The sequence below is a fragment of the Vombatus ursinus genome, unplaced genomic scaffold (assembly GCF_900497805.2).
Source record: "Vombatus ursinus unplaced genomic scaffold, bare-nosed wombat genome assembly UNPS02014812.1, whole genome shotgun sequence".
NCBI classification, from domain to species: Eukaryota; Metazoa; Chordata; class Mammalia; order Diprotodontia; family Vombatidae; genus Vombatus; species Vombatus ursinus.
The window spans coordinates 29,163,803-29,187,997 of record NW_020954590.1 but is presented as its reverse complement, the minus strand read 5'-3'; the positions used below and the strand labels follow the sequence as shown (position 1 = coordinate 29,187,997).

The following is a 24,195-nucleotide window of genomic DNA, read 5'->3' as shown; positions in this document are numbered from 1 at the left end:
CCTGTGTGCTAGGGGCCTTCCTCTCCTTCTCCTGTTCTCTTGAGGATATCAATGGAATACCTAAACCACCTTTTATTCCTTAATTTTGTATTTGGCCAGACCGTATTCTTTTTTCAATCACAAATTTCATTAATGGCATTCTTTACTCTGGTTCTTCTTTGAAAGTCCTTAATTGTCATATCTTGTTGCCAGCTCATACTTATTATGTACCTCTTCATTGCTGTCTGGGTGAGCCAGTCAGTAATGTTTATTAAACACCTCTTATGTTCCAGGTAGTGTGTTAAGCTCTGAGTAATACCAATTTTTAGTTCTTTGGATACTGTGATATGATATAAGTTAAATCCATAAGACCATACTATTAGAATATTGTTAGTGATAAGAAGTACTTTTGTTCCTGAGAGGTCTGGGGCCGTTAAAGGAACTTTGCAACTTCTCAAAAGTGGTTTAGCCCATCATCTTCCTTCTTTTTAATTCTGGGTCTATGTCACCCTTTTGTAAATCGGTTAAAGATACTCATACACACAGATACACACACATGAATGAGCTCTGTAAGTTGTCCATCTAACTGCATGTCATAATCAATACAGGAAGCATTCTTTGTCCATGGGGTTGTTACTGTGTGGTTAATCGCCATTCTATTGCATGGCTATAGAGCACTTTCATGAGGATCTGTGCAGAGTTCCAAGGCTTGATACAACCACCACAAAGTCACTGAAACACAGGAACATCTGGAGCAATTTGCTATGTGTGGGGAATCCCTCTTCAACTTCAATTCTCTTATTAATCTCCATGACAACAGCAGACACCTCTAGAAAACACATGTCATATACAGAAATGAGAGTCATGGTGGAGGTGACAAAATTTTGAATGCAATGAAGGATCAATTTGACTCATTGAGGAAAGGAAGATAATGAAGACATAAAGAAAAAGAAGACTCAGGCCTTAGCAATGGTGAGAAAAGATGACCAAGAGAACATGAGTCTTGACTGCCAATATAAAATTGATATGTTTCAGGTGCATCCTCAGGAAAGCTATTAGTAGGAAATAGGCAGGTTTTCACAAGCAGGGTGCCATAGTAGACCACGTTTTTAGCATGGAGAGAGAGGAGACGGGGGGGGGGGGGGGAATACAAGCTTGCTTGTTGATTATTATGCTTGCTTGTTGATTATTTTTTAAGAGTATTTAATTTGGAATGGCAAAACACTGCCTTTAAAAGCACTGTTCTAAGGGCAACTTGGTGATGTAGTGGATAGAGCACTGGCCCTGGATTCAGGAGGATCTGAGTTCAAATCTGGCCTCAGACACATAACATTTACTAGTTGTGTGACCCTGGGCAAGTCACTTAACCCCATTGCCTAACCCTACCCACCCCAAAAAAGCACCATTCTAATAAGGTGTCTCTCATCTGTGCATCAGAATTATTTAAGATCTTTCAAATGATTTAACAAAGGAGAGAACCTTTTCAGTGACCCCTTGATCATAAATATCAATCAGGGCATAAACTAGGTAGTTGTATACTTGCCAAAGCTATTTGCTATTGTCAAATCAAGGATGAAAGGAAAATGAGTCAGAATACTAAAATGAGGCAACTTTACACGTGTAGGCTGTTTCCCTTTAATTTTTAAAACAGACAAAAAGCAAAATGGCAGATAGATCCAGTGTATTTGTAATGAACTTATTTATAAGCAGTAAACCAAAAGAAGAGAATTTAATCCCTTTCTCTGATGTGGTTTAGAAATTTTTTTAAAGAGGACAACAAAAAGAATCTACTTTCGCATTTCCCTACCGTAGATCAATAGGTTTGGGATGGTGTGTACAAAATGTAATCAGGTTACACTGACAGACTGAGCTGAGGATTTATGACTTGCTCCTCACTCCATGGCTCCTTCCTTCTTCTGTAACAGCAAATCATGCTTCTGAATTCCCTCTCATTTTATCCTCATGGTCCTGGTGCTTTACAGATCTTATCTTCATCAGAGTAAAACTATTCCAGTTGAAAATGTCAAACTATGTCTGCAGTGATAAGGGATAAGGAGGACTAGACTGGTGATTTTATTAGTATAGGGAACTCCAAGGTGAGAAAACTCCATCCTCCAATGCAGTTCAGCACCTTCTATGCAAGTTATAGTCTTGTGCCTAGCACATGAGGGGATAAGTGCCTTGCCCAGGGTTGCACAGCCGACCCTTCCTGGCTTTGAGGCTTGCTTTCTATTCACTATGCACACTCCCTTTCTAGAGTGATAGTATACAGTTATTTCAATAGCTGTTAAAAAGAGAATTTCATCTTAGTGTCTGTCCATTACCTTTTTGGAACCCTTCCTGTTCCAGATTTAGGGTCCATCTTGATAATAACCTATAATTTCTAAGTAGGCAGTAAAGGTGAGTTTTATATTTACTTTTTAACAATAAACATTGAACCATCTGTCTTGGCAATGTGCCGGATTATCCTTTATGCAGTTACAGAAAGTCAATTAAATAGTATTAATTTGTATGATGCTTTTTAATATAAGGAACAGCAGCATAAATATAGGAACCATTGAGCTTGTAGGCAGGATTGGGGTTTAAGTCCTGCCTTTGACTTTTACTCAAGTGATCATGAGCAAGTCTTTTAATCTCACTGAGCCTCAGTTCCCCCATCTCTAAAATCTGTGTGATCCCCAGATACTGTACCTGTAGTTCCATCAGGTTTTATGAACCAAATGAGATAATATATATGAAGTGCTTTATAAGCCTTGGAAGATTATATACATTTCTGCTATTATTCAACAGGGAAAATCAAAACCAAAAATTGTCTCTAATGCCTTCAGTATGATAAGAGTGAGGATTTCTCCTCTAAAGCTAAAACTACTGGCAAAAATCAGTTAAAGTTCTGGACATTAATTATAGGTCTTCGGTAGGTGGAGATAATTTCGTTTCAGCTGTTCTAGAATGCTGAAAAGAATCCTGAAACATCCCCAAAAGGCAGTCCCCTCTATAAAATGGCTAATGCACTAGGGAACTAGTGAGAAGTTGGTGTATTTCCTGAGTTATTACACTTATTTTGTGTAATAAATGGGTTGAGAATTTAATGTGGATTTCCCACCCCTTGCAGATGATCTTAGGGTGTTTGGACAAACCTGTCAGCCATTAGGTCTGCAAAGCCAGTGACTGAACCTAGACCTCCCCTGGCTACGTCGTTCTGGGATGGTGGTGGTTTTTATCCTGTTCAATTAGAAGTGGAATCAGACAGCTGTCTCGAGGGAAGGACGGTCATTCTCAACCCTAACACTGATTCAGAAGGGTTAAAGTGCTGGTATCTATCCCTGATGCCTCTAATTATCTAGTCTGCACCAGATTGTGCTTTGCAAAAGTGGCCCAAATAATATCTGTAATGTACATTATTGGAAAATGAAGCCACTGACCTGCTGTTTTGTTCTTTTTCTGCCTTGTTTTATCTTTTCCCCCTTCTCTTTGGTGTGGATCTTGATTGCTAATAGTTTAAAGTAATGAAGGAAATTAAAATGCACGCTGTAAGGAATAAGAATAAATCATCTCTTATTACCTGGCTGCCTGACTTGGAGCAGGGGAAAGTGGGCTTTTGCTGACACCATGTGGTCAAAGTGGATACATTCATCTTAGATTAGAATACGCACATTTAATCTCTTGTATGAATTCTTTATTGGGTGGGGTAATGAAATAGGTGGAAGGCACTTCCTGGCCATCTAATATTCCAGTCCCCTACCCTCCATCCAAGCAACTTTCTGCCTAAATTACTTCAAATACATATTTACTCTAACCAGAAAAATTCCCTAGGAAAGTAATCAATCAATTAACATTTATTAAGGGCCAACAGTGCTAAAATCTATGAATATAAAGACCAAAAAAAGAAAAATCCCTTCCTTCAAGGAGCTCACATTCTATAAGGGGAGCCAACATATGCATGCAAAATATAGATTATATGTACAGAATAAATAATAAGTAAATATAAGGTAGTTAAATAAAAGAGTGAAGCAGAACATTAGCATTTGGGAGATCTCCAAAGGCTTAGTAAGGAAGATAGTGCTTGAATTCTGAAAGATTTAAGAACTTGAAATTTGAAAGATTTAAGAACTAATCAGTAATGTTTGCAAAGGTCTGGTGATTAAGCATGGATGGTATCATGGTGGACTTAGGGTATAGAGTTAAATACCTATGTTTTGAACATAGCAATGCAGGTACTTGTTTCACCTGGCTGTTGTTGCAGGGGTTTTGTTTTTCTTTCTTTTTTTTCTTTCTTTCTTTTTTTTTTTTTGCCAGGCAGTTGGGGTTAAGTGACTTGCCCAGGGTCACACAGCTAGTAAGTGTTGTGCGTTGTGTGTCTGAGACCAGATTTGAGCTCTCTCTTTTTTTTTAATGGGGGAATTTTTGTTCATTGAAAAATGCAATTAAAATTTTAAACAATAAGATGCGGCTTGATCTAAGTCTTAAGAGGAAGCAAGAGGGAGGTGAGTACATTCTAGGCAAATAGGTGCTGTTAGCAACACCACTGGCCTATTCTCAGTATTTAACATAGATTCTATAACTATGGCCACAGGCATTCAGATATATATTTTTTTTAAAAAAGACCTTAGAAATCGATTCATCCAAGCCTATTATTTTACAAATGAGAAAACTGAGGTCAAGTGATCTTTTCCAACTGTCCCTCAGAACCCAATGGAGACAACCCAAGGACCTCGAGCCCCCAAGTTCTGGCAATAGCAATGCCTCCTTCTTCAGACCATTGGCCCTGCTTCCAGCCCACTCCCCCTCCACCTGCCGTAATTCAGGGAAGTCACCCTTGTAGCTTTGTGACCTGACAACTCTCTGCAGGTGCTACCCAATCTCCAACTCCTCAACAGCCACAGCCACTGAAGAGCCAGAAAAAGGAGGTTTGTAGCACTGTCAAATGGCTCCAATGTCAGAAATGAATAGGATTTTATTATTGGAAATAACATGAAAGAAGGTGCATAACTATTCTGCTTTGCTTCTACATCCTAAGAAGCACGGGACCTTTCCATCTGACGTGCAATTAAAACTTCCTACATGACTTTAAACATAGAAATGTGGCTCAGCAGAGATCTTTGCAAATAATAAGCATTTAATAAATGCTTTTTAATTAATTCATTTATAAAGAATAATAAAGGTATATATTTTCTTTCTTTTATGGGTATTACCACTAAAAGAGACCAAGCTATTATATGTATTCCTAAACTGTGCTACACAATTCATAAATATATTCATGAAAGTGAGAATATTATTTATAAAAAATATATTCCAAATCATGTACATAAATAAATTTAATCTGCAGGGAAACAACATGGGATTATGGATAGAGAACTGTCCTGGGAGTCAAGAACACCTGGTTCAAATCTTGCCTCTGACACAGTCTGGGCTGTGTGACCCTAAGCAAGTCACTTAACCTCAGTGTGCCAGGCCACTGTCTCAAGAGTATAATTTACAAAGAAGGTATTGATCATCATTGCTAGAAGAAGTGCCTCCTCAAGAGCTTCCAAAACGGGTGAAATCAAAGGTTATGTTTTTTCAAAATTACAATAAAAGAGGAAATTAGGACTTTAAAGTGATATGTTTTAATCAAATAGTGTTTATTGAACTCTCAAGAACCAAAGTAAGTATTAGGTGAAGCTAATGACCCTTGTGAATTTCTGTGTGTATGTTTGTAAAAACCAGCTCATCTTTACTGCCCATCTCACTCTTATGGGGCCAATTCATGATGTTGGAGGATTTAGACACAAAGGTTCTAACTCCCTTTTGTGTCATGGAGCCCTTTGGCAGTCTGGTGAAGCCCCAGAATAAGGGATATTCCTCTCAGAATAACGGCTTATGGGCAATGACACTTCAGTTAGAGGTAATTTTTTTTTCCCATCCAAGTTGATGGACCTCTTAAAATCTACCCCATTGGTTAAAAACTCTTGCTTTAGAGGAATGTACGAGAAGAGAGGGTTCAAAGTGCTGGGTTGCACATCGTAAGGCTGTGTCACAGGATCTAGATTTAGAGTCGACAGGAGGAGGGAACCTTAGGGGTCATTTAGACCATCCCCCTTATTGTAGGGACGAGGAAATTCTGAGGCCCCAGAGAAATGAAATGACAGAGACAGGCTTAAACGCAGGTCCTTTCTCTAAGTGTAGTGTATTTTCAGATGTATTACATTGCTTTCACAATCATCATAGACTGGTTCCAATTCAGCAAACATATATTAATTGCCTTCTCCACTCCAGTCACAGTACTAATTGCTCGGGATACAAATTTTTAAAAATAGATCTCCTGCCTTAAAAAATTTGCAGTCTAATTGCATCTAGTTGGCTCAATGGATAGTGGCAGACTTGGAAGGAAGAACAAGAAGATCTGAATTCAAATCATGCTAGCTGTGTGGCCCTGGGTAAGTCATTAAATTCTCAGCCTCAGTTTCCTCATCTGTCAAATAGGTATAATCATGCCACCAATCTCACAGGTTTGTTGTGAATAATATGTGTTAAGTACTTTGCAAACCTTAAGAAGGAAAGAGTGAATAAGCATTTATTAGAACACCTACAGTGTGCCAGGCACTATGCTAAGCTCCTTACAAATATATCTCATTTGAGGAGATAGGGGTTATTATTATTCTCATTTTACAGTTGAGGAAAATGAGGCAGACAGTGACTTGCTCAGGGTCACACAACTAGTAAGTATATGAAACCAGACTTAAAGTTATATAAATGATAGCCATTATTAATTGAGCAGTGCATGTACACAAATAAATACGATGCCAGATAGAATGGGGAATAGGATAAAAAAGATCAAGATAAAGTGTTCTAGAACAATTTGAGGAGGAAGAAACCAATTTCTGCCAGGGTTGGGAGTGGAGAGCCTGGAAGTCTCCTTATCGGAGGTGACCTTGAAAGATTAGAAACACAGTAAGGCTCCACAGTATTTCTTCTCATGAGTGGGAGTCACACCACCTATTTGAGCCAGGAAGAACAGCTGTTGGAATGTCGCTGGCCTTAGTCTGTCAAGAAAAAAAAATGCTAAATTCACGTTGATATATGTTAAAACTTAAATCCTATTCCTCTTTCTGTTAGAATCCATCATTTTTTTTTAAAAGGAGACATTAAATTGGAAGATACAGTTTTTAAAAACCCAAAAACTTTTTCTTTTAGGCTACATTAGCATCCAGTGCTTAATATGGTGACTGTCACATAGTAGGTACTTAATAAATACTAGTTGACTGATTGCTGAGGGTACTCAGGAAAGCATCCTGAATAACCTGAAAGAAACAGATCTTCCAAAATGCCCCACTCACCTGAGCAGAGTATGTGGAAACTGGACTCTTCAGATACTATTAAACCTGATCTATAGTAAGCATGTCCCCAAGACTCCCCAAAGGCCCATAGTCTTAGTTTTTATTAATTTTCCTTTCTTATCTCTTTCAATTCAATCCAACAATTTTTTTTTTTAGTTAAACACTCACTAGGTACCAAAGACAGTGATTCAAAACCAAAAACAAAACAGTTCCTGCCCTCAAGGAGCTTACATTCTCCCAAATACACTTCTTTCCACTTGTTATGTTACTGCTAGGAAGTAAATTAGAATAGAAGAATCTCTAGGAGAGTAGGGATTGCATGATTTTTTGTATTTATATCCCCAGAGGTTAGCATAGAACTTGGCGTGTGTGGGGGTGGGGGGATAGGCCTTTAATAAATGTTTGTTGATAGATCATTTGATTGAATTTGGGTTGCCTTGGCAAGAGAAGCTTCTCAAGAAGAGCCATAAGCCTTAGAACCTGTCTTGGGCACACCACACTCTGCTGAAACACTCCAATATTAGATTCTAAATAGGTGTTTAATTTGATTCCAAAATTGTCATGTTGCTAGGTAACTTGATTAACACTAATAGCCCCCAATGACTGGTAGTGATGCAGATCAAACATTCATTCAAGCAGTCAGCAGAGTACCTGCATCCCAGAACAGTTAGGGGCCTGAAGTTTTCCTCTGGGATTTTCCCAATAAACCAAACAGTTCCAATAAGCTTCTTTCCTAGTATTTTGTAGTCCCTTGTCTCTGGTTATTGCTTTCTGATTCTTTCAACAACTAATAAGAGCTATATTTTTCACTTGATTTCCCACACTTTACTGTGTGTGACGGAGGTATCCATAAGCATTTAATGTTTATTGATTAGAGCTCACATAATAATAATTCATATTTGCATAATTTGGGGGGTTTATAAAGCTGTTTTCTCTCAACAGTGCTGTCAGGGCATTGGCACAAGTGTTATACCCATTTTACAGATACAGAAACTTAGGCTTGAATGTAATAGCAGTTTTCCCCAGTCCCATAGGTAGCAGGAACTCTTCCAGCTATACAGACTGCAGGTTCATTCACTCCACTGAACTGTTGTGGATTCTTATTTTTATCCTCTTTCCAACATCAAAGGAAATTAATCTCTCCAGCAGAATAATAAAAGTTATGGTGGAATGATACATGGATATATGCATATCTGCAGGATTATATGCATATGTATTTTCACACACACACACACACACACACACACACACACACACACGTTGGTACAGTGTGAACAGTGAAAGATTCTGTCCTTCATTGCTAGGAAGAAAGAGGAGAAGTGTACTGTATTAACAACCACAAGACATAATCATCGAGAATTGAGCTCAGTTTTAGCAGAGAAGATTGTTCAATTACATAATTTATAGGCCCTTAAAGGATAGTAGTAATGTTCATTCAGAGACCTGAACTGCCTATAAAAAGGTAATAGTTGAAGTTTTTTTTTTTTAGTCCTTAGCCCCAAGTATCTAAATACAAGTGATAATGTTTCACCTAGAAAAAATTGGGCCTCATTTAAATCCCTTGGGAGGAAAATGCTTTTTCTTATTCCATTTTGGGGACCACATAATGTTGGCAGATGGGGTGACTGGATTGAGGTGGGACTTGCTTTCTATCAACGATTCAGTTGATTCCTGCAGATCGTAGCTGCCTTTCTGAAACAAAATTTCAGTAGTGAATTTTGATCTTTATCCTAAAACTAGAATTCATATATGCTCTTCTTTGTTTTATTCAGCAGTTATACTTAAATTCTAATACTATCTAAAAAAACATGTTACAGAATGAGCAACCCAAATATTTCTAAATCAAGTGCTCATACAGCATGATAACCAAAGAAGTTCAAATTTTTTAAATTATTATTATCAGCTTCCATTGCCTTTTAAAAATACCCATAACTATTAAGATACTTGGGGTAGGTAAGTGGCTCAGTGGATAGGGCACCCAGCCTGGAGTCAGGAAGACTCCTCTTCCTTAGTTCGGATCTGGCCTCAGACACTTACTAGCCATGTGACCCTAGGCAAGTCAACCCTATTTGCCTCAGTTTCTTCATCTGTAAAATGAGCTGGAGAAGAAAATGGTGAACCATTCCAGTATCTTTGCCAAAAAAACTCCAAATGGGATCACAAAGAGTCGGTTACTACTGAAAAACGACTGAACAACAAATTAAGATATTTGGACATGAGAATTTTTAGTTTTATAGCACAGATATTGCTTTTTAATTATTTCTTTTAGTTAATTAAAAATGCATTTCAATTTGTGGTTGTATCAAATTAATATATTTTAAGAAGATGCCATTGCATCATATGCTAGTCTCTTAGACTGACCTCTTCATGGGCACAGGGGATATGAAAAATGTCATTCCCTTTCATGCCTATCTCCTAGGCTGGCCTGTTCCCACTTGCAGAGGACCTCCCCCACCCTTGCCTGCAGTGGACAGAGAGACTTTATTCTATCCTACTCTCACCCTGTATTTATTTCCTGGACTAACCTGCCTGTGAGAAAAGAAGAGAAGCACCATTGCATCAGCTCCACCCACTAGATCGCTCTCCTGAGCTGCCTAACACCCTGACAGGATTCTACCCGGAGACCCAGTGATGTTGATATTCTACCCCTAACCCATTCGTCAAAGATTAACAAACTCCTACCAAGCCATATCCTCCCAATTCCAGTGATTCTGAATCCCCAGCTGTCATTAATCAAATCTCAATCTCCATCCCCCCTCCCTTAGTACAGCCTCTCGCTCCGTGTCCCACTCTAAAGCGTCATGCGTCTTTGCTCCATGGGCAACAAACTGGCTTTCATCTTAAATCTCTTCTTTTCCCACTTCTTTCATCTTCTGGCTTTGAGTCTGGGTGCCCTCCTGATGACACGGTCTCCCTGGTCAAACTTTCCAGCATCAGTTGGTCATCCTCTTCTCCTTGATACACTATTCCCTGTAGGTTTTCTCTGGTTCTACTCCTACCTATCTGGTTATTCTTTTCCAGTCTTCTTTGTTGGATTTTCATCCAAGTCACACTCACTAAGTGTGGGGATCCTACAGGATTCCATCCCTTCCCGTCTTCTCCTATCCTTCAATGCTATTTCACATGGTGATTTCATCAGCTCAAGTGGATTCAGTTATCATCTCTATGCTGATGATTTTCAGATGTACTTATCTAGCTCAAACCTCCCTCCTGGCTCAGTCTCCTATCTTCAGCTGACTTTACGACATCTCAAACTGAATATCCCAGAGACATTTTAAACTCAACATGTCCATTCTTCTCTCTGCTGTCAAAGTGATCTTCCTAAAGTGATCTGACCTGGTCACTTCCCTGCTCAGCAAATTCTAGTGGCTCCCTATCACCTCCAACATCAAATATAAGATCCTTTGTTTGGTGTTCAAAGCCATTCATAAATTGCCCCCCCCACTTCTGATATTTTTTCACCTCGTTTGCCCCACATACGATGGAATCACACAATCCCTTGCTGTTCCTTACACATGACACTCTATCTCATAACCCTGGGCACTTTTACTGTCTGTCCCCCATGTCTGGAATTCTCTCCTTCCTCATATCTATTCCCTGGCTTCCCTGGTGTCTTTCAAGTCCTACCTAAAATCCTACCTTCTAGAAGCTTTTCCTAATTCCTCTTAATGCTAGTAATTTCCTTCCATTAACATTAGCCAGTTTATCCTGTACGTGTCATGTTTGTACATAGTTATTTGCAAGTTGTCTCCTATATTAAATTGTGAGCTCCTTTAGAGCTGTAACTGTCTTTTGCCTTTCTTTGTATCCCTGGACTTAGCACAGTGTCTTTTAAGTAGTAAGCACTTAATAAATATTGACTCCCTAAGAAGTTGCATTCATTCACTAAATATTAAGCTTCTGATATGCCATGGTACTATGGAAAGTGGACTAAACTAGAAGACAGTTCCAGGGGTGGGGAACCTGTAGCCTCAAAGCCACATGTGGCCCTCTAGGTCCTCAAGAGCAGCCCTTTGACTGAATCCAAAGGAACAAACCTCAAAGCCACATGTGGCCTTTCCCCACCCATGGTTTAGACTGTATAACCTTAGGCAAATCACTTTAACTTTTTTGGCCTCAGTTTCTTCCTCTGTAAAGTGGGGAAAATAATTCCTGCCCTAACACAAGATTTTTATGAGGACTAAATGAGATGCTCTATATAAAATGTCTCATAATCTTTTTCTTTTCTGACACAAAGCAAATTTGGAATTTTATCTTTAGTAAAACTGTCGATTTACCAGCATTAATATTTGCATAAAATACTATGTAGAGTTCTAAGACCACTGGTTTAGAGTTGGATAGAACTTCTGTGAGTCTGACCTCCTTATTTTATAGGTGAGGAAATTAAGTCAAAAAAGGTAAAGTGACTTCACAGGATCAAAGAAATTGAGCTGAATGTGGGACTTCAACAGCTGTAAAGTACAAATGACATGTGAAAGGAAATCCCACTGCAATGTCCCTAACAAGTGGGGGAACCCATGACCTTTCAAAGCACAACTCAATTCCATTTTTGGATAGCTCTAATTGTTAGGAAATCTTTGCTGACTTCTAGCCTAAATTACTGTTATCATTTCCATCAAGCTCCTGGTTCTGGAGCCAAACTAAACAAATCATGTAATGCCTTTTACCCATGAAAACCCTTAAGATACTTGAAGACAGCTTTCATGTTTTCCTTGCACTGATTCTTCTGTCCTCTGAGCTAGACATCCCTAGTTACTTCAACCAACATTAGATTAATTGCCCAAAGTCACACAGATGATAAATAATAAAGTCAGTACTATTTGAATTCAGGTCCTCAGACTCCAAATCCAGTGCTGTTTCTAACATACCACATTGCCTATGTCAGGGCATGATTTTCTTTGGTTTATTTTGGGGGTAATAGGGATTCCATCAGTGTAGTTCACTGATAGAGGTCATAAGAGGTCATAAGCCCCTCCATCCAGTTCTTATTGCTTCTTGTCATTTTTTCTATAAACGCTTCATAAATGATCCACTTACTATGCTGTTGTTCTTTTAATAAAACAGGACTCCAGCATACCACTCAGCTCCTGATACATTGCTCCTCATTCAAGATCTGCCCAGCTCTGTTTCCTATCATACAGCTAACTCCTCCTCAGTGCTTTCTTTTATACCATTTTGGTCTCAGGCATCATTCTTTGGTAGTTGGTAGCATGCTGCAGCCAGCTTATGTCCACCACACGTCTTTCTACTGTCCTTGGATTATTTGTCAGTTTGATTCTTCTGAGATCATGGTGTTCTGTGAGTCACACCTTTATACTCTGGGTGAGAGAATACTGATGTTAAAGAGATGGAACAAAAAAAAAGAGATGGAACATTGTAGCAGTGAGCAAGGAATAGTGCTTTCCGTGAGGCTGTGTCATTTCCCAAACATAATCCAATCCATTTTTCTTACCCTACTCAATTCTGCATTGCCCACAGTGCATACTCAAGGTGTAGATACTGGTGGATTAAAGCAGTGGGCTGTTCATCCTGCTGAAACATCATCTGTTTTTATCCATTCTGTTTTGTCAGTGTAGAAGATTAACACAAACTTCCCCATTGCTGTGGATTTCATTGAGGAGGGTTTCTACTCTTCTGAGCTTAGTGCAATTAATATGACATATGAGAGAGACTTAGGTAGGACCTTTTGGAGAACCTGATAATCAATATGGAGTCCTTTTTTCTTTACTTTTTAAAAGTTTACATGGAAATTATTGTCCAGTATTCCTTCTAGCACCAAATTATATTGTTCTGATAGATGTGATACATACTATCTTCATATGGACAAAAGATTTATGCAAGTGAATGAAAATTAAAAAGAAATTCATGTATTTTACTCCCTGTAAGTCTTCTTGGGGATGGGGGAGCAGGAAAGTCAAGATCATTGAGGAGAAAATTGGGGGAAAGTAAATTGAACATATAAGAAAAACTGTATTAAATGTTTCCTTCTCTGAATCAAGGAAAATTTGAAATTTTACCATGAATAAAGCTATTGACTTGCCAATTTTAATTTTTATAGTAGACTTAAGGAATTAGTTTGCTGTGTAATATTCACCTTCAAATGAAATCTTATTCTGTAGTGAATGCCAAAGTTACTACATTTCCATTCCCCAAAGTAGATTATTCTCAAGGGTGTTTTAAATAGGCTTGAGCTGTAATTGCTAGATTCTGGAGCTATATTTAATGTCAGGTTTCCCCCCAAAAACTTCTCATTCCAGAAGGATCTATCATTTCTGCTACTGATGTCTGAATGCTTGGAGGACTAACCATTCAACCGTGCTGGTACCAGCTCCTGAGACCATCATGGGACCTGAAGGTAGCCTTCTGCATAGTGGACAGGTGCACATAATCATCTGGGGGAGTTTGGCAGCTGTTGCAACTTTCCTACTCATTACCTTCCTCATCTTTCTGTGCTCCAGTTGTGAAAGGTAAGACTTAGACGAGCAAGCTTACTGGCACCTAAACATATCATAGTTTGTTTTAGCTACTGCTACACAACTCAGACAGCAGAGGCTCCTGGGTATTAAAATTAATCCCATTTACTCTCAGCTATAATGATGATGAGCCCATTTTCTATTTCAATGAAGATTGAGCCATTATTTTAACACTCTTTTGATAACAGTTCACACACCTGTGTGTTTGAGGCCTTTCTGAATGCAATTATTTGCCATTCATTTAACCTGACACTTGTGTAGATATCTTGTTATTTTCAAGTAGGTGTGGATATTTTGAAATCTGTATGAATTGTATGAATAGAGATGACAACCTGCAGAGTCATAGTTCATTGAACACTTCGGTGTAATAACTTTTTTTTTACTTTTGAACTTTTACTTCTTACAGAAGCATTAAAATTAATAGTCAGAACAATCACCTTTAAGACAAGATAAGATTTTGAAATGCCAGAACCTCAGTTAGTGAATAGATTTCACAGAGATAGATTTTTTTTTAATGAAAAGAAAGCCATTCTCACGTCAATGTAGATAACACAATTACTTTATTGAGAAATTTTATATCACTGATACCATGGAAATCAAAGCCATTCTGCATACATCATCTCCTCTAGAAAGAGATTCACTGACTCAAAATGAGGGGAATCTTGTCGCATTCAATCTTGGGCAGAATCTAATAAATGGCATCGAAGTGGTACCTTTCTATCTCTAAACAGAGCTGATAAAAACTGCAGAAATGGACTTCTCTGGACTGGAGAAAAATTCCAGTTTCTTCCATGTCTGTATCAAGCCCTTTGGGATTAGAGGCTATAACCAGACTTTTTTGTGAGTCTGGAGTAGAAGAAGCTTGAGGGCGTGTTTGCCTCTATCTGGAAGAGTAGGTTTTTGTAATAAAGTTACCTCCCATTAGATGTCACTCTTCCCTTATAGATTTTCTATGGTAATCCTGCTTCTCAAAGACTGACGACAACATGATTCAAACCGATGCAAGAGAATCCCATTGCCCCTCACCTGTGGCCACCATAGTTTGAAAGAGCTCTGAAACATCCTGAGTGCACAAAGCATTCCCCAGTAGCACTTAGATTTGTGTTATATTTACTTATCCAAATTCCCATACAGTGCTTAACTTTTCCAACAAAGGCTTTCTCTCTTGAAGCAAATTGGAGGGGTAAGGAAATCATCTGCATACTTCAGGCCAAATATCTGTATATGGAAGATTATAAGTTACAGAGAATTTGCTGATTTGTACTGGTAGGAGTTCCCTTATACTGGTATTCCCTATACCAATGAAATCATAGGTCTAATGCTAGCCTATGCCAATGAAATCATAGGTCTGTTGCCTTACCCTATCCCTATATGACATATATACACATGCCTATATATTGCCATATATATGTACACATATAGGTACATGGATGTGTATATATAAATAAATATGTATAATATATGTACATATATATCTATGTATGTAGATATATCTGTGTGTGTGTGTATATATATATATATATTCATGTTCATACACTTTGGCTTAAATTATCTATGTATTTCAGGCAGCACCTTCTTTTTGAGGCATGAACTAAGAAGGTACTCTGTTGGCACCACCAGTACTGTTCACTTCCTCTGTAAAAGCTAACCAAAAATATTTGTATGGGCTTATGGTGCGCTTTTATTGTCTCATTGAACTTCCTTCCAACAAATGAGTTGAAAAGACTTATAGCATGATTACCTAGCTGTCCTTTCTTCCTTAAGAAGCAGTCATTTTTTTTAAATGAAAGAAAAAAGATTTTATCAAGAATTAAAGCAAGATTTTCTAAATCCTAGGGAACCAAGTATATGAAGTACTATATGTTTCATTTTTAGATCTATGTCTATATAAATATGGAATGTCACTAAAAGTTCAAATTTTAAATTTCAGAGAAAAGAAGCCAAAACAACAAAATGGTGACCATGAGAACCTGATGAATGTGGTAAGGCTCATTTTTGTACATTTTAGTATGTTTCCACATGTCTGGGGCCAGAAGGAAGCCAGGCAGGATGCGTTAAAATCAGCTCTGCATTAGCCATTCTTTGTCCTTTGGGTTAGGTTTCATGGGAATTTGTGTTTCTGAAAAAGCTCAGTACCTATTAACTACAATTAAATGCCTGTGTTGTTAGCCTAGTAATGTGGAAATTAGTAATAGAATTTCCCATAACCACATGAATTTCATTGTCAATGCCCAGCTGAGGAGATGTTTAAATATTCCTGAATTTATGGCAGCACCATATTCTTTAGAGTTTCTGTTAACCCTACTCCCATTATCAGTAAGCACCAGTAAACAAATGGCACAAGGGACTTGCCTTCTAACAAAGTTTATAGGACCATGCCCTTTTGCAGGAACTTTGCCTGCCCCTCCTAGCCCTCAGCCCTAGAGGCCCATTGTTCTGATTGGCCTCAAGAGACTGGCATATGTCATTTGAATAGTAGCAGCTCTAGGGATTTGAAACCTTGCCTTAGGTTATCCCTGCCTCCAAAAATTTCCCTCAAGGGTACCAAAGGATGGCTCCAGAGAATTGGGGGTCATCCTAGAGGAAATTTGAACTCTCATGTTAGTGATGGTAGAGGATAATACTCTTTTCACAATGTTATGCTGGAGAATACCTCCCATAATCTTTCTGCTTTGGATCCACTTTCTCCAGAATTGGCCCAGAACAGGGCTTGTATGAAAGCTTGGAGAGTTAGAGATACTGCCTTTGAGAGTATTCTCCCTGGTACAAGTAGGTACTTAAAGTGGGAAAGGAGGCTAAAGAGGTTTGGTAAATAAAAGTAAATACAAATATTATGTTAGCAGAAGTTTTTGTGAAGTCAAGTCAGCAAGCATTTATTAAGTGCCTCCTGTGTGCCAGGCACTATCCTAAGCACTGGAGACACAAGGAAAGGCAAAAATAGAACCCACCCTCGGGGAACTCACAGTTTAATGGGGGAGGCAACCTACAAACAAGATCTATAGAGGATAAATTGGACCCCTAAATCCTTCAGAACTTACCCAAAAGACCATTTAGTAGAATGCATTTTTCCAAATAGAGGCAGTCCCTAACTTAGAGAAACATAGAATATTAGTGTTGGAAGGACCAGAGAGTACATCTAGTCTAATCAGTAGCTAAATAGGAATCACTTCTGCAGTGGAAATGTCAGCCTCAGCTAGAATCAGATCAAATGTAACTGGCAATGGTTGAACAAAACAAGTAAAGATACAATACAACATAGATAATGTTAATTTGTGATTTTCTAAGCCAATATGTGACCAGCAGGGATGCTGTTCTACAATATCTCTAACAAAGTGATCATCCAGCATTTCTTTGAAAGGCCTCCCCTTCTTAAGAAAAAAATCTGCTATTTTTCCAGACAACCCTTTCGATTTCTGGATAACTCTAAATGTCAAGAAGTTCAGGGTCAGTTTTTGTTTTGTTTTGTTTTGTTTTTCCCTTTATGTCCAACATAAAGCCATCCCTCTGAAACTAACCCCCACCGTCATTAGCTCCAACTGCCTTTTCAGGTCAAGCAGACAATTCCAAACCTTGTTCCACGTGACAGCCTTTTAAATACTAGAAGACAGTTGTCATGTCCCCCACCCCCAACATACACACACACACACACACACACACACACACACACACACACACACACGCGCGCGCGCGCGCACACTTCTTTAGACCAGAACCATAATTAAAGCAGGATGACTGGAACTTTGCCTTCCTTCTGTTAATGATCTCCAATTTATCTTGTATATATCTTTGCACAGAGTTGTTTGAATGCTGGCTTCCCCATTAGGTGGTGGGGATTATCATGTGGAGATAGTCATGTGCCCAAATACATCCACAATTCCATGCCTTTTACAGTAGACCATTTGGAAAGGACTTAATGGGTTATACCAGGATGTTCTCTCATCTTATATGGCATATACTATGAAATGGGAATGGGGGAAAGAGGAGGATTAAATAATTCACATCATTCACAGTAGTAACACAAATTATCATGTGGGCAAATTAGAATATGGGATTTTCAGTTCTTATCGTTTTATACTGATATTTGGAATGTGGAGCAGAAGGGAAACAGCATGATTTTTTAAGGAAATGCTTTCAGTGTTGACAGCTTTGTTTTGACTTGTAAATTGCTTAACTTTACTATGGAGGTAATTTAAACAGAGATACACTACTGCCAATTAGTTACCTTCCTGATTATAATCATATACTATAGCTAAATTATTTCTAACTACAATTTTGAACACTATTTGCTCACAGTAGCCACATATTATAATATTATACTTAAATTTGCCATATATTATAATATTTGAGGAGGTCAACTAACCTGAGTAAAATAGCAAAATGACCCTGAAAGGTCATTCTTATTTCCAGATGTCCCATTTACCTTTATTTGTATATGTTTTTGAGAATAAGTAAGATTTAGAATGCAAGTTCTTTGACATCAGGGACTGGTTTTGCTTTTTATTTGTATCCCAAGCACTTATCCAAGTGTCTGGCACACAAATGCATGAATGAAATGAGCATTCTTTAAGCACTTACTATGTGCCAAATACTGTGGTAAGGGCTAGGAATCGAAAGAGAAAATTTGAGGCAGACTGTCCTTTCAAGAAACTGACACCCTAATTGGAGAAGACAACGCATAAAAGGAAGTACATTTGCAGAATAGACAGAAAATCCTGTCAAGTCCTAAGGTGCAGTGGCTAAGCAGATCAAGGCCCAGGGATCCTTAAGTTACATGATAAGTCAGACAATTGTAGAAGATGGATGAATGGTAAAGCTTAGTGGTTTTCTATCTCTTAGGATGGAATAGAGTAAGTGACTCCCATCTTGTATAAGAGCTGTAAATAATCAAGGAGCCTAAATGGGTTCTGAGCCTCAGGCCTGGAGGGGCAGCAAAGGAGGAAATGGTCCCCCATCTCTCACACTCTTCTCCCACCCTCTTAGCCTAACACCCTCTGTTCCTCAACCCCTGAGACTTGTTTCCTCTAGAAGGCTCAGGTAGATTCTGTGCAGTGTTCTGGGAAAGGGATGAAAGCTAAGTGATAAATAAATGCTTGTTGATTAGTTAGTGAGCTAAATTTTAGCATATTGTTTTGCGTATTTCAATACCAGTTTAGGTTAGATCATGGATTCTTCTATAACGATCTTTTAGACTATAATAGATCTAGTATGATATGGATGTTCCCACCTAGAGGCAAAGGGAATTAGTCTGATACTTTGAAAGATACCCTGTGGTTAACTCAGTTAATATTGAAGAATTTGTATAGGACATAAGTTCCTTCCTTCCTTCTTTCCTTTCTTTCTTTCTTTCTTTCTTTCTTTCTTTCTTTCTTTCTTTCTTTCTGGTACTGCCCTCAGCAATTTTTATTTACTTTTAACATTCTTTTCTTTTTAAATTTTAAGTTATAGATTCTCTGTCTCCATCCTACTCCTCCCTGACCCATAGAGAAAGCAAATAATATAATATCAATTATACATGTGAAGTCATGCAAAACATGTTTCCATATTAGCCATGTCAGAGAGAGAGAGAGAGTGTGTGTGGAATTGTCTTGAATCATTGTATTGATCAGATTCGTCAAGTCTTTCACAGTTAATCATCATTATAATATTGCTGTTACTGTGCACAATGATCTCTTGGTTCTTCTCACTTCACTTTGCATCAGTTCATATAGGTCTGGCCATGTTTTTCTGCAATCACCCCCCTCATCATTTCTTATAGCATAATAGTACTCCATCTCAATCATGTGCCACAACTCGTTGAGCCATTCCCTAAATATAAATATTTTTGTACGTATAGGTCCTTTTCCTTTTTCTTTGATCTTTTTGGGATATAAACCTGGTAGTGCTATTGCTTAATCAAAGGGTATGTACAGTTTTATAGCCCTTTGGGCATAGTTTCAGATTGTGCTCCAGAATGGTTGGACCAGTTCACTTCTCCATCAGCAATTCATTGACATGCCTATTTTCTCTCATTCCCTCCAGCATTTGTCATTTCTGACAGGTGTGAACTGGTACCTCATAGCTGTTTTAATTTGCCATTCTCTAATCTTTCAATTTCTTTCAATTTGTATCTTGCCCTCTGGTTCTAAAATATCAGGACAGTTTTCCTTGATAATTTCTTGAAAGATGATGTCCAGGCTCTTTTTTTGATCATGGCTTTCAGATAGTCCAATAATTTTTAAATTCTCTCTCCTGGATCTATTTTCCAGGTCAGTTGTTTTTCCAATGAGATATTTCACATTGTTTTCTAATTTTTCATTCTTTTGGATTTGTTTTACAGTGTCTTGATTTCTCATAAAGTCACTAGCTTCCAAATGCTCTACTCTAATTTTTAAGGAAGTATTTTCTTCAGTAAGCTTTTGGACTTCCCTTTCCATTTGGCCAATTTTGCTTTTTAAGGCATCCTTCTCCTCATTGGCTTTTTGGACCTCTTTTGCCATTTGGGTTAGGCTATTTTTTAAGGTGTTATCTTCTTCAGTATTTTTTTGGGTCTCCTTTAGCAAGCTGTTGACTTGTTTTTCATGATTTTCTTGCATCACTCTCAATTTTTCCTCTACTTCTCTTACTTGCTTCTCAAAATCCCTTTTGAGCTCTTCCAAGGCCTGGGACTGATTCATATTCTTCTTGGAGGCTTTGGATGTAGGAGCTTTGGCTTCGTTGTCTTCTTCTGGTTGTATGTTTTGGTCTTCTTTGTCACCAAAGTAAGATAATATAGTCTGATTCTTTTTGCACTGCTTACTCATGATCCCGGCCAATTACTTGAGTTTTAAACTCTTTGTTAAGGTAAAAGTCTGCTTCCAATGTGAAGAGTGTACTGTCCCAAGCTTCGGGGGTTTGTACAGCTGTTTTCAGAGCTACTTCTAGGGACCTGTAAATTTTCAGTTCTTCCAAGGTGGTATGATAAGGGGCGAGGTGTTTTCTCTCCACCACCACAACAAACTCCACTGCACCAGCGTTCCTCCTCGCCCCAGGACCGCCCCTCAGAACTGTGACCCAGATCTAAGCACCAGTAAAGCAAGAGATTCCTGCCTCAGCACTGGCAAAGAGATCCCTGCAATCCCCCTCTAATCAGCCACTCAATTCCTCCTCGGTCAGTGGGCCAGAAGCTCAGGAAAAAGCCGCAGCCTCTTGGGCCACATTCGAGATTTGTGGCTGAGACCTAGCTCCTCTCTCACCACAGCCACAGACTTTTCCCACTGACCTTCTAAGTTGTCTTTGACGTTCAGGGGTTGAGAAGTCTGGAAACCATCACAGCTGCCTGTGATTCAGTCCTCTGAGGCCTGCTTCAGGTTCGCTGCAGCCTGCGCGCCCACACCGAACTGCCCTTCTCTCCCCACCTGGCGCGATATACCTTTGTGATCAACCATCCAGGCTGTCTTTGGCTGGAAATTTGTTTCACTCTGTCTTTTTGTGGGTTCTGCTGCTTTAGAATTTGTTTAGAGCCATTTTTTTAGGTATTTGGAGGGCTTTGGGAGAGAGCTCAAGACAGTCACTGCTTTCCTTCTGCCATCTTCGCCATTCTCTAATCAATACTAATTTAGAGCATTTTCCATATGACTTTGGTAGCTTTAATTTCTCCTTCTGAAAACTACATGTTCATATCCTTTGAGCATTTATCAATTGGGAATGACTGTTTTGTAAATTTGACTCAGTCCGCTGTATATTTGAGAAATGAGGCCTTTAAACTTAAAAAAAATATAAATTTTTTTTATATTACTTCATTGCCTATAGTACCTTTTAGCAAAATGTAGTTTCCCTGATTATCTTCTTTTTTAAATTAGGTCTATTTTTCCTTTTATTCTGTCCGAGATCATGATTTCTAACCCTGCTTTTTTATTTATGTCAGCTGAAGCATAACAGATTCTGCTCCAGCCCTTTATTTTAATTCTGTATGTGTCTTTCTGTGTCAAGTGTGTCTCCTGTATACAAAATATTGTTGGATTCTGGTTTTTAATCCATTCTGCTATCTGCTTTTGTTTTATGGGTGAGCTCATCCCGTTCACATTCACAGTTATGATTACTAACTTTGTATTTCCCTCCATCCTGTTTATCCTTTATCTATTATCCTTCTCTCTCTTTTTACCCTGTCCCTCCTCAAGTCTGTCTTACTTCTAACCACTGCCTCCCTTAATCTGCCCTCCCTTTTATCATCTCTCTCCCTACCCCCAAACTCTTATCTTCTTCCCCTCCTATCTCCCTGTTGAGTAAGATAGATTTCTATCACTAACTGAGTGTGTTTATATATTCTTCCCTCTTTGAACAGTTACTATTAGAGCAAGGTTCAAGCATTGCCTGCCACCACCACCATTCTCTGTATAAAGATAGTGGTGGTGGCAGTCAATGCTTGAAGAATAAAACTTTATGAGTTCTTTAAATATGATGTCTAGGCTCTTTCTTTGATAATGACTTTCAGGTAGTCCAATAATTATTAAATTTTCTCTCCTCAATCTATTTTCCAGGTCAGTTGTTTTTCCTATGAGATATTTCACTTTTTCTTCTATATTTTCATTAATTTTACCTTTCATTGTTTCTTGATGTCTCATGGAGTCATTTGCTTCCTAATTCTAATTTTTCAGGAATTGTTTTTTTCAGTGAGCTTTTGTACCTCTTTTTCCATTTGGCCAATTCTTCTTTTTAAGGAGTTCTTTCCCTCAGTGAATTTTTTTAGTTTTCTTTAGTGAGCTTTTATACCTCTTTTACCATTAGGCCAGTTCTGTTTTTTAAGGTGTTATTTTCTTCAGTATTTTTTTTTTGTGCCTCTTTTACCAAGCTGTTAATTCTCTTTTCATAATTTTCTTGTATCACTCTCATTTCTTTTCCCAATTTTTCCTTCACCACTCATTTCTCTTTAACTCTACCAGGAATTCTTGCTGGCCTTGGGTCCAATGATTATTCTTCACTTTGTTGTCTTATTCAGAGTTTATGTCTTGGTCTTCACTACTGCCGTGGTAGCTCTTTGTGATCAAGCTCTTTTTGTTGTTGTTGTTGTTTGCTCATCTTCCCATCTTATTTGAACTTTGAACTTTATGTTAAAGTTGGACTCTGCTCATCTGGGCTTGGAAGGCACTGTACCAAGGTTTAGGCTTTTTTGTGTGACTGTCTTCAGAGCTAGTTCTGGGAGTATGCAAGTTTTCAGTGCTTTCAAGGTTATATTATCTTGGAGAGGTGTAGTCACTGCTCTCCTGGTCTGCACTCTGGTTTTTACCCAGGAAGGACCCGGTTCCTCTTCAGCTGCAAGTACTAGTGTCCCTCTTAGCCCTGGAATTATGATCCGGTACCCTGCTCCCTTCTCCATCCTGGAACTGCAACCCAGAACTGCTTACAGAGTTGCCAATCAGCACCAGCTGCACCCAGTGCCAGCAAAGAGTCCCTTATGATCTCTTTGTGACCAGCTGACTGACCCCTTTACCATCTCTGCGCAGAGAGCTCCTGAAGCTTCTGTCAATCATGGCCACCTCCAAGGCCTACCACTGGTGCTCCTGGCCCAATCCAGGTTTGTGTCCACCTCAATATCACAGACTTTTCTTCTGAACCTCCTAAGTTGTCTGGCTGGAAAAATATCTCCCTCTGACCTTTTGTTAACCCTGACACTCCAATATTTGATTTGAGACATTTTAAAATAGTATTTTTTTTTCTAATTCCATGTAAAGATAGTTTTCATTTTTTATAAGGTTTTGAGTTCCAAATTTTTCTCCCTTTGTCCCTTCCTTCTCCCCCTCCCCTAGACGGCAGGCAATCTGATATAGATTATACATGTTTGAGGCATTATTTTAAACTTGTTTGAAAGGTAATATCGGGAGAGTTCAGCTGCATCCCAGCCTGTACTTTACCATCTTCAGGACATAATTTTCTGTTGCTACATCTTTCCCTTAGGTTGTTGAGGGTTTTTTTTTAATCACTTTGTTTTAAGCCCTTTGTTACAATGCAGAATACATTTCTTAGCTATGTTATATGTTCATTTTTTACAGCCTTCAGATAAGGAGATGTTCAGCCATTCAGTTACTAGTTTGGGTACCGAACTTCCTGCAAGCAGTGAACAAAATGGGGGCCTTACCAATGGAGACAGTAAGTTCTGCTGAGTTTTCCAATATGTAGAAATCTCATCATACATACTTCATCATATTCTGAACTTAATATGTACAGAAACTCTAAGTAATATAGTTTAAACTTAACTTCTATCAGTTTACTCACTTTTAGAACCAGTTTTACAAATCTCATTGAGTTGCAGATATTAAATTTTCTACTGGCTCTGATATTTCCTGGTTCTATGGCTCCTAGTTATAATTTGCTTTCTCTGATAATATAATCTGAATTAGCTGTATCTTACAACTCTTGGCAGCTAACACAGTGCTTATCATATGGAAGGTCAATAAATGTTTGTTGAACTGAAT

The 24,195-nt window shown here is 38.5% G+C and overlaps 1 protein-coding gene across 3 annotated transcripts in view; it reads left to right on the top strand.

The window, feature by feature from the left end:
- The window catches only part of LOC114053917 (phosphoprotein associated with glycosphingolipid-enriched microdomains 1-like), a 230,057-nt gene that overhangs the window by 177,062 nt on the left and 28,800 nt on the right, over positions 1-24,195 (top strand). For all 3 annotated transcript variants that reach the window (XM_027877051.1, XM_027877050.1, XM_027877052.1), the window contains 3 exons: positions 13,553-13,762; positions 15,699-15,750; positions 23,773-23,869. In XM_027877051.1, the coding sequence (XP_027732852.1) occupies positions 13,638-13,762; positions 15,699-15,750; positions 23,773-23,869 (274 nt within the window). In that variant the 5' untranslated portion in view covers positions 13,553-13,637. The remainder of the gene's footprint in view (positions 1-13,552; positions 13,763-15,698; positions 15,751-23,772; positions 23,870-24,195) is intronic.